The sequence below is a fragment of the Phycodurus eques genome, chromosome 11, assembly GCF_024500275.1.
Source record: "Phycodurus eques isolate BA_2022a chromosome 11, UOR_Pequ_1.1, whole genome shotgun sequence".
Classification (NCBI taxonomy): Eukaryota; Metazoa; Chordata; class Actinopteri; order Syngnathiformes; family Syngnathidae; genus Phycodurus; species Phycodurus eques.
In genome coordinates, this window is record NC_084535.1 from 14,160,147 (window position 1) to 14,172,151 (window position 12,005).

A 12,005-nucleotide genomic window follows, 5' to 3' on the forward strand; every position below is an offset into this window, starting at 1 on the left:
AAAGTGCATACTTCACATCCCAAAAAGTATGACAGGTTTACTCATTCAATCAGCTGTGGTTACTTAACGAAACACTAAGCCAAAATGTCCTCATCTTGATTTACTGTAAAACTGACAACAGATCTAATCTATCACATTTTACAGCAAGAGGTGCACAAAACACACGAGTCCATGTGATTGATGGATGCAACCAAGATTACAGCATGATCCACCACCTCTCCGATTTGATCCAAACAGCAGATGAAGCTCTATTCTGAATGTGTTTTAACAAACATAGCAGAACCCATTTACTTTACCCATTTTATTGGATCATTTTGTGTGTGTACGTGTGTGTGTGTGTGTGGGGGGGGGGGGGGGGGGTGATTCTGTCTGGCTTTGTACTTGTAGGATCATTAGCAATGTTAAAATGTTGCATAAAAAAATAACCTGTACAGTGAGGAAGGGTTAATGATGGCAAACATTCGAGTCACAAACAAATTACACTAATTTACTTTACTGTACATCATTGCATGTTATGTAAAAATGGTTCTCACATTAGATAAATGTGGAACTGGAAGTCAACAAATGAACAGATTTTTGAGATTGCATTGTAACCAATTCCATAGTCAATATGGTTCATCAACTTGATTTAACAACCATAATAATATTTTTTCTATATTTACATTTGCATTATATTGTGTTATTCGTAATCACACAACACTACACTGAATTAGCATCAATACCCTTTGCCAAGAAATGCATGAATCAAGAATATATATATAAATATCAAATATATCATAAATAAGCATTCCCTTGCTGAACTGCTGTCTGCGCCCCCCCCCCCCCAAAATGACCCAATCATGTACCATTAAGGAGGCCAATACTGCCAACCTCGAACACAGATGGTGCATATCAGCATTTTTTCAAAGCAGATGTACTTTTTAAGCACCAAGTAACTTTCATGATGTATTGCATTCAGTATGCCAGCATGCACAGCAGACCTTGTCTGCAGCACACATTTGGACAGCAGGAAAGGCACGTGCGGAACTATCAACAATGGCTTGGCCTCATTCAAGCGTCTCAGGATGCAGCGGCGGTGAAGCACTGCACTAGGCTCATGTAGTGCATTACTAAGACTAAATGCAGGGATTATAGGTTATTGTACGGCAAGGTGACATTAATCTTCCATGTACCAATTCAGCATATCAGAAACCATGCAGAAGAGTTTTCCCAAGTAATAATGCAATCAATTTACATTTAATTATGTTTAGGCAGGCTGGAAGCAAGAATGGGACCTGCGGCACGTCCAAAACCTGACAGAAGAGATTTATGATGTCTTGTAAATTTCTCTTTTGCTCTGCCACCAATGCAGGACATTATTGAATACCCGAGGAAGCAGCGACAGTGACAAAAGTGAGCTTTGCGTGTGAAATGAAAAGAAGCCAATTAGTTGTATGCCGCTCAGTCAGACTCATTGGAGGAGGATGTAAAATATATATACTGTATACATCTGCACAATGTATTCTGACTCATTATGAATTCTGCTTTTACAAAGATAATAACTGGTCAGTTTTGAGTGACGCCTTTAACACCACCCAGCCCCTCCTACTGAGAGACATGCCGAACAACATGAGAATGGATTTATGGCTCATATGCCTGGGTTATGGATTACCTCTCCAAGAGACTACAGTATTTCAAGATGGGTAGCTGCACATGTAACACTGTCGGCAGCACTGAAACACCACAGGGAACAGTGCTCTCCCCTGTCCTCTTCATACTCCACATGTTAGACCTCCAGTACACATCCAAGCTCTACCACATTCAGAAATACACAGATGACACAATTATTGTTGGGAGCAAAGAGGGAGGAAGTACAGGAGCTGGGTGTTGGACTCAGATGTTTCAAACCATCTCTAGCTGAACACCTTGCAGACCAAAGAGATGGTGTTCTAGGCTGTTTACAGTGAGGTTGTGGCCTTAGAGGTGGTCTAGACATAAAATCTGGGGCTGCAGCTCAGTGATACACTGGACTGGTCAGATAACACATAAATCCACAGGAAATGATAGACACATCTTCTTCTATCACATCTTCTTCTACTTCCAAAGGAGACTGTTCTCCTTTAACATCTGTAATAATCTGCTGATGATGTTTAACCAATCAGCTGCTGCCATTGCTGTTTTCTATGCTGTTGTATGATGGGGATACAGCATTAAAAAGAAGGACCTTGTGCCACTGTACAAGCTGGTCAGGAGAGCAGGATTCCATGGGCACACAGCTGGACTACGGATGAGATCCTGTACAACATCAGGCAGAGACGTTTTCAGCACCAGGCTGCTGTCCTTGAGCTGCTCCACAAACTGACTCAAAAAAGAAAAACTGCATTTTGTGTTTTCATTGTTTCTATATAAAGTTCATTGCTCTTGTTATTTGCAGGCTCTGCTGCACTTTCATTAATCATCTAATCAAGAACTGATTTACCTACTGGAGCTACCGGACATCACTGGGTGAATGTATGTAAGCAGCATAGCAAGGAAAGCATGCAGAACTTAATTATTCGATAATGTTTAGTCTCCACATGGAAATTAGTCTGCAATAGAGCTACCTTTAAAAACTATGAACAGGAGTTTTCAAAAGTTTGTTTTCTCAATTATGCCTCTTTCTCACTTGAACCATGTCAACATCGCCTTTGCTATGAATTCACAGTAAATTGGATGAAAATCGGCAGTAGAATGTATTCTGTCATTTAATGATTTAAAATCGCTAAACAGAGTAGGAGACTTCCTGAACATACGGTGGATTAATGACTTTTGCAACACTGATCCTGAACTCAAAGTTAATTAATGTATGGATTTTTTTATACGAGCTTACTGGGCTGGAGTACTTGGTCCTCTTCTTCGGGCCAATACAAATACAATTTCCTGATATACTTCAACTTTTTATCAACTTTTTTGCAGATGTTAGACACAGGTGTTATGTTTCAGGCAGTGCACAATATCACTTCAGTATCCTTCTATGACACTTTTTACAATCGATGTACTCCCAAATTAATAAATTCTTATTAGTATGACATTTAGTTACCCAGATCTAAACCCATGAATTTTATCCTATTATCAAACAATTCATTGGTTCAGTCTGAACATTCTCAACAAAAGATAACAGAATCTGTACACAATCAATGGCACGGCAAGATCAATCATCTTTAAATTTGGCAAATAAATAAGAAAAGAGCTGGACATTTTGCTAAGATAATAATGCATAGTTTCGGTTGACAACATAGGACAAGTAGTAAAAGTAGTAATAAATAATAAATACATTTGTCTCTTATCTCATTTTGAAAAACAACACACTAAAAATAAATCATAATAGTAAAATTAAGAGAAATTGTGAATTGCTAATATCATAAGAAAAAGGAGATCGAAGTGAAAAAGTAAGTAAGCGACATGAGAAGTGCACTGGCTGGTCCAACAATTTCTATAGGCCACGGGATCCGGGATTGCCATGGTAACAACAGAAATGCGAGGCCCATGAATACCAGCTTGTTCTGTATATCATCACACTGATTATGAGGCTGTATTTAAGAGGCTGTGTTTAATGTAAATGTAGTTAATTGTTGAAATAGTGGACGAGATGGACACATCTTTTTGATAGACTTAATAACACACATGCAGAGCAGTTGTACTTACCTTTGGGTATTGTTGCACTGGGATGAGAACTCTTTCCGACAGCTTGATATTTTTATTGCTGATAATATCAAGGTATTTCTTCATTATGCCATCTTTTTGCAGTTCATCAACTTCTCGCTTTTCAATTTCTGCAGCAAAGCAAAATGGAAAAAAAAAAAGAAGATAAAGAAGATTATTAATGAAACTATGCATCAGTCATTGTTGTCTTAGTCTGGTGTCAGGTTGACTACAAATAGCGACGACCAAAAAGTGACTGTGGGGACACTTTGGGAGAAATGTAACAATGCGCAGTCTCATACAGCTGTAAATAGGATCACATTATGACACGAGTTTACCCTGCTGCTTGGTGTCATTAGAGAACAGTTGTTTGGGGTGTGCAGATTAGACATATGAAGTTCTCACATCAAGATCATATTTGCAGAGCATTGAGTCCAATCAAAGTGCACTTTGTCTTTGTATCATTTACTGTGAGGGGAAAATATTGTACAAATTGGCTTAAAAGTTATCTGATGTGCTCCAAGCTTTATATGCTAATGATCAGAGGTTCAGCATACTGTATTAGCATGGCAAAGACGGCCCAGAACACCCTCAGTAATGACTTCCTGGATGAAATGCAGTTGAGCTACAACAGTCAAATGATTCTGAAGAGCTGCAAAATCAAGATGCTGGTGGGAGATCCAGAAATTAGAAGTTAGAAAATGAAATGCAGGCATTTTGCCATGGCCGTTTGCTCCTTCAGATCATTATCACACACTGATTGGCTGTATTTCTTCGACGGAAGCTGAAATAAAGATCCCATTCAACTTAAACCGTTTACAGTTTAACCACCACTATTTGCGTGGGAAAGGGACCGAGCCGGACCGTAAATAGAAAAAATCTGCAAATAATTGACTATGCCCTTACAATTGCCATGGAAAAAAAACCTGGAAAAAATGCAAACAAGCAGGGGCTCGTCATAAATAAAAAAAAATAATAGTAATTGCCATTAAGCGAGATTTTTATTTTTTAAAAAATGTTTTCTGGTTCTCAGAGTTCCTTGACATGGCACTGACAATTTTATCTAAAATTAAAAGTCTGCAAAGATAATGCTCAGGTTTGAACTGATATTTTCCGTGTTAATGTTTATTATTGCGGTTGGAGTTTTGATTGAAAATATATAATTGCAATGCATCATATAGATACATGTTATCATCTGGGTACATGTAAGAGCTACACAAGAGGGGGAAAATACAATATAAGCCTGATAAACTTTACGGATAAGCCGCTTGTATTGAATGCCATTATATTGTGTTGGTTTACCAGATGATGTGGTTGGTGAGTGTATGTAAAATATAGTTTGACGTATACTAGTGTTGTACAGACTAGTTGACTAGCCGACTTTACTGCTCAACAATGACGCTTACAGTAGAATGTGATATCGGCCGGTCGCTAATCAGGTGTTTTTGTCTTGAGGAGACAGAGCCGCTTTTAAGCGTGTTTTTATTTTGAAAAGCTGACTTTACCTGCTGCAGGATGTTTACACTGGTGATGCAGAGTGTTTCCGTGCGAAAAAGGCTTGCATTGTTGAATACGCCTTGCCGTCTGTTCGAACCCCTTGATACACACTATGAAACACTATCAAATTTGACCAAATTTTCTGTGACTCCCTATTTCATACACAGTACTATCAAAATGTGGATTCGGGGTTTACGCTCCTCATTATCTTAAAGTTACTATGCATGCTTTTCAATCAAACAAGAAATACACCTCCGGATGTGTTGAAGCGTTATCAATGACAGCAACATTATAAGCCACTAAAGGGAAATGGTGCTTACAAACCACCACCACCAGCGCATACCTATGCAGACTGCTGCATCCAAAAATAAAAAGATTGTGATACTTCAATGTACTAACCTCACATGACCAACATCTACTAATCGGACATCTTCTATAAAACAAGTGTCCGAGTACAGAGGAAGCTTTAAACAAGCTTCCTGTGCATAGAAATCCATTACAGTATTGTCTTATAGTATGGTTAGAGCAGGGGTGACCAACATGTTGCCCGCTGGCACTAGGTCGCCCCTAAGGACCACATGTGCAGCCCGTGGGCCTGTTCTGAAATTATCTCACTGGTGACAAGACATTGTGACTTTCCTAGGAATGTTGCAGAAGTGATATGAAAATGTAAAATTTATAGAAATGAGTGTTGCATAGGTAATTTCAGTAAATTTGTTATTTCGGAAGTGCGTATCAAACAGTAGATGTATAGTTTATGGTACTATTCTATTGATTTATTGATTGATTTATTTTTATTTGCCTGTGTGCAAAAATTACTTGATTGGAAGTGACAATTTGCAAATGACATGCTAAAACTAACTGGCATGACAATGAAACTGCTAACTAGCAGCATATTAGCATCATGATTGTGAGCATTCTGTCAAGGCATACGATCAAATTAAGCACAGTCAAATTTATTGATGGCCCTTGTTGATGATTATTTTGGTTATGGATATTTTGAGTACTTTTATTTAAATTACTATTATTTTGTATTTTTTCATATTTATTCTCCTCTTCAAATGGCCACAGTATTCATATCATTTGTGTGAAGCAATAATGTCTCCAAAAGACCATGAGGAGTTTTGTACCGCAGAACAGTGTATCTCTTGTGGACTGCAGCCTGCCACAAAAAGATTGTGTTTGTGTGAAAGAGAGGTAAATCCGCTTAGTGAACAAATGTGGCAAAACATTTGCACAAGCGTCATCGTTTTTCAAAAAAATCTGAACGGGAGCAACGGGAGCGCAGAGATCAGAGGAGCAAGAATGTGACTTGAAGGTCACTGCTTTCAATTCTCACACAGGATCCCAAAAAATCTCATTGAGGGGAAACGAATCATTTCAACTGTGAGTTACTATTCTGGTGCTCTTGATCCGCTCGGATCCAATGGCCAAAACTGCTCCAGCAGTGCTTCTCGAGGAGAAGAATTTTAAAAAAGGGAAGGTTTAAATGCTCAACTATGGTATAAATGTGTCTAACTTATGCAATTCACGGGTTACACAGTGTGCGCAGTCAGCCTTTTCTGGTTTTATTTTGCATGCAGCTGCGTGCAGAGGGGGCCAGACAGGGTGGTGGCCCCGGGCATTCACCTGGACTATCACATTAAGAGAACATTTTGTTTATTCACATTTTTAACTGGATTTGGACCAAAACGTACGGGTGGTTCTTCAACCTAGTGTGCCAGTTTTGTGAAAAACGTTGTTTGTGTAATCCTGCTAACTAACAAAACAACCAAAAAACAAACAACCCTTTTGGCATAGATAAAAATAATAAAATACTTTAACAAATCATTGTACTCTACTCAGAATTGAACAAAGTTTTTAATATTAATCTGTTATAACATTTGATATAGTTGCCCTTTGTTATCTTGTGATTAAAAATATGGTTACATCAACAGTATTCATTTAACAGTTGCTGTCCGGTTAACATAGGATTATACAGTATGCCTTCAGTGTTGCCTTTTGCAACTTCCTCCTTAGAACAAAATTCAGGGAAAAAAATTACAGTGCATAACATAAGTGCATTATGCATCATCTAAAGTCAGGCATGTATAACTAAAAGTGTTTACCCAGCCAGGTTGAATTAAACCACACTAACACACCAGCTGACTGTAATGGTGTAAATTAACTGTGAAAAGGGTACGAAAATAAAACAACCATTGTAGGAGACTACAATTAGTATTTACACTTTTTTTTTTTTTAAAGGAAAGCCTATTATAAAGGCTCAACAATGTGGGAAAAGATGAATAAATCCAATTACTCTCCAATAACTGATTTCATATCAGACAAAAAGAGGCTGTAAGCATGCTGTGATTTACAGCGTAAATCCGTTGGTCGAATGGATTGAAAAGAGCAATTAGCTTTGTGCTTTTCTCCTTTGGACAGATGAATGTAAATGCAGGGCGGGAGGGGCACTCAACATTAAGCATGGGTTTTTGGTCTCTTGCTGTTTCGGGTTTTTGATTGAGCTGCGCTATTTGAAATCTGTTTGCACTGTGATGAAGTAATGATTTACAAATCAAATTTTAATGCCATCTTCAAATTCTCTGCTGCAGTGAAAAAGTGATTTTAAAAGGCGAGCAAAAACCAATTACCAAGCACAAAACTGAGATGTGAAAAAGCAAGAAAATTATGGGAATGTAATTATGATGGCGTTTCAATAATTTGTCAGAGATGCTTTCAAAATAAATGTTCTAATACAATATGAATGGGTCTTTAGTCATCGTCACTGGTGTTAGTGCAAGTTGGCAAAACTGGCCCAAGGCCAAGCATTTGTGGCAGTTTTTTTATTTTATTTTTTTATTTCTAACAACCTATTTGTCATATTTGTGGCTTTTCGTTTACAAAATCCCAAATGACAGTTTTAAGGGATACAAAATAGCGATTAATTAGCGACCACAAGCCTTCCCGAGGGCACATTTCTCCCTCTCTGTCATAATACAGCAATTTGTAAAGGATGCAAGATCCGCATTACACTTTGCCAATTTATTTTAATGAGTAAATGTAAAGCAAAAATGCTGACTTCAGTGTTTACGGAATATACGTATAATGTATGATTTGCTCATTAATACAGCAAATGTTCACCAATCCCTGACCTGAACACATACCTATTCTTTATTCATTAACACTTCTGTCACTAAGCTTTGATTTTTACAAACCATCAATAAGAATAGGCCAGGCATTCAACCAGCGAGAGAGAGAGAGAGAGAGTGTGTGTGTGTGTGTGTTGAACACAACTGTCTTCCGCTCTCCTGCTCACGAGCGAGCAATGGATGGTCTGTCGATACAGGTGATTGATGCGTTGTCTGCTATTTAATGGCACACTGTGTGGCAAAAGCGCCTAGCCATCACCCCCCTGTGAGTGTCAGACACGACTGGCTATGTGATTCAGGCATCGTGATAGGTTAGTGCTTCACTTTTGACAGTCATCTGACATGCAATCAGGTGCACATCTGATCCAATTTGTCCTTAACAACTGCAACACCATTTGTTGTGCTGTTTTTATTCTGTGTCACCATGCCAACATGTGTTCATAGAGAGCTAGTGCAGAGGTGTTTAGAGTGCTTATGCCTACAGTATATACTCTGTTACTTTTCTGTCTATTTACATATGCTTGCAAGTGAAGGATATCTTTCATTACTCTCTTTACACTTAAAAAAAGTCAGGTTTGAAAATATTGAGCGAGAAGAACATCGCCATGCTGGAGCAACATCCCTCCTCACACCATGTGATTTCTTTCCTCTTTCCCAAGCTCAAGGAGGTGATCAAGGGGACACTTTTTGAAGGCATGGATGACATCAAGATGGACGTGACGACGGAGCTGTGGAGAATCTCTGAAGAATCCTTCCAGGAGTGCATGAAGGGAAGGCAGAGAAAGCTGGGAAAGTGTGTTAGTCTCTGGGGGGGGGGAATCTTTGAATGGGGGAAACTTGTAGTTAGGATATGAACTGTATCGTTTATGACACGGGGGAACGGTGGGAGACTGGTTAGAGCATCTGCCTCACAGTTCTGAGGACCGGTGTTCAATCCCCGGCCCTGCCTGTGTGGAGTTTTCATGTTCTCCCCGTGCCTGTGTGGGTTTTCTCCGGGCACTCCGGTTTCTTCCCACATCCCAAAAACATGTGTGGTAGGTTAATTGAAGACTCTAAATTGCCCGTAGGGTGTGAATGTGAGTATGAATGGTTGTTTGTTTATGTGTGCCCTGCGATTGGCTGGCAACCAGTTCAGGGTGTACCCCGCCTCCTGCCCGATGATAGCTGGGATAGGCTCCAGCATGCCCGCGACCCTAGTGAGGAGAAGCGGCTCAGAAAATGGATGGATGGATCGTTTGTGACACCAGAACGATCTGTCAGCTTACAATGCAATCAAATTGGATTCAAATGACATTTTTATCCTGAGTCTGAGGATATCAGATTTCCTGATTTATTTATTTTTTTCTAATTAGACACGAATTTCGAAGCTGGACCATGTTGGAGGAAAACAAAATCAGAATTGGCTCAAGTGAACCAAGTAGTAAACATCCAGGCTTTCCGCCTATTTGGTGCACACATTACAAAAAAACGGAAAACTACAATGAAAACAAGGTGGAGATTGACAATGTTCTAAATAAGAGAAGAAGAGGTTCGACATTTTTTCATAGCACTTTACATTTGCTTGAATGAGATCAGCTCAAAGGTGGGCCAACCTGTGGCAAGATCTCATAAAAGATTTGGTGAGATATTTTCTTTTCTGCAAAATATAAAGGTCAAATATGGACTTTAAATACAATTAAAGGTAATTAGCTTCATGCTCTGACATCTGCCCTTTGGTGTTTGAATAAAATAGATTGACATGAAATCTGCTGTTTTTACAGTGCATAAATGTTAGCCTTCTTTTTGTCGTTGACATTGACGCAGCATTTAATGAGCCATTCAAAACCTGAAGAGGTGCAGTTATTATCATATGCCCGTCCATCTCCATTCTATGGCTCATTCACTCATTAGAGTTGCTTGAAATGCTCCAGACCTTGAAAGTGAATGATAATGGTGCCAAACATTTATTGTGAGTCGAGTTTGATAACCTTGTCAGCATAATACTGAAAATGGAATGCAGTTTCACTTTCCTGGAATGTAACTTTTTGTGCCCTTGTAAAAGATAACATTACAAGGTTATTTTCTATCTGTCACACTGGTAGATATTAATTTCAAATAGAATAAAGTAAAATGGGGCACTTTACAGCATTAGTATACAATTAGAATTCAGGGTAAAGCTCTATACTATATACCGAGCTGCCAACCTATACAAATTCACTTCAAGAACAATTTGTCCAAATCTGTCTGAATTTCCATATTTTCAAAATTTTGTCAAGAATATTACCGTGGGAGAATTATTGCAGTATATTATTATAACATAATTCTGCATCGTGTTCAATTGCACAACATAATCATTACTCTATAATCGTAATCATTCATAAATTATGGCTTCAATATTTGTTAATGCTAATGTATTTATTGCATCAACCTTGTAATGGCGGACACAGTTGCAGCCGGAATCAAAGTATATGAGATGTTGAAGTGCCATTGTTAAAAATATCTGTCTATGGATTAATTTCACCTTTACCAATTCTGCTTTCAACCTTGGTTTGAAAAAAAATAAGCAAATCCATTAAATCAGATTAATCAGATCTCAAATGTCAATTAAAATTCAGCACTCCATTTTGCAAACAAACAAATACAGTAACTTGCTGATATATTGAATTGGATAGTTTATGCATGCAAAATAATTGAATTTTTAAGTTTGTGAATCTACTTGTATCTCTTCTCTTGCATGCCGTTTACATTATATATCATATTTTATTTTTCCTATGTCTTCCGCATGGTGGCCGACTAGCTAGCACATCTGCCTCACAGTTCTGAGGACCCGGGTTCGGAAACGGGGAGTTTGCATGTTCTCCCCCATGCCTGTGTGGGTTTTCTCCGGGTACTCCGGTTTCCTCCCACATCCCAAAAACATGCAGGGTAGGTTAACTGACGACTCTAAATTGCCCATAGGCGTGAATGTGAGTGCGAATGGTTGTTTGTTTCTATGTGCCCTGCGATTGGCTGGCGACCAGTTCAGGGTGTACCCCGCCTCTCTGAAGGTTTTCTTATCTTATATTACAAATATATATTATTAATAATAATACTACGACTAACTACTACGAATAATAATAATAACACTTTTAACCTGACCCTGTGACCGGACACAGTGCTGTCCTGGCCAGTAATGTCAGACGTTGGATTTCCAACCCCCTTCTTGTATGCATACAAGACGTACATGTACTGTAAGAACATCCATCCATTTTCTATACCGCTTATCCTCACTAGGGTCACGGGCGTGCTGGAGCCTATCTCAGCTATCTTCGGGTGAGAGGTGGGGTACAGCCTGAGCTGGTCACCAGCCAATCTCAGGGCTTGATTTTTTTATTTTTTATTTTTGCAATATCCGGAGCAATCAGGAACAAAATACAAACTAATTTCCGTAACAGACGTTCCGTAACATTTGGCATCTCTGTTTAGTGCTCTCATATCTGAGCATTTTCCAGCAACATTTTCATTTACATATATGCTTTAACACCAAAACAATACTAAGTTATGCATCAACACCCTTGATGAAGATGCTAGCTAACAAGCTAATACTAATGCTATATTTTGCCACAAAAACTGTTAAAGTTTGCCGGATTTTAGTGTCATAGCTTTATTGAAATTATTTAAATCCAAAGATTATTGTAAAACATTTCGTTTTCTTAAGTAGTTATTTTGTATTCAACTATGCAAGTGCTTAGAGTGTGT

The 12,005-nt window shown here is 38.6% G+C and overlaps 1 protein-coding gene across 6 annotated transcripts in view; it reads right to left on the reverse strand.

Annotated features, from left to right (window-relative positions):
• khdrbs2 (KH domain containing, RNA binding, signal transduction associated 2) overlaps positions 1 to 12,005 on the reverse strand; it is a 65,451-nt gene that overhangs the window by 49,297 nt on the left and 4,149 nt on the right. For all 6 annotated transcript variants that reach the window (XR_009769451.1, XR_009769452.1, XR_009769449.1 and 3 more), the window contains exon 2: positions 3,664 to 3,791. Coding sequence is in view for 2 of the 6 variants with exons in the window: in XM_061690108.1 (XP_061546092.1) it covers positions 3,664 to 3,791 (128 nt within the window). In the remaining 4 variants the exon portion in view is untranslated. The remainder of the gene's footprint in view (positions 1 to 3,663; positions 3,792 to 12,005) is intronic.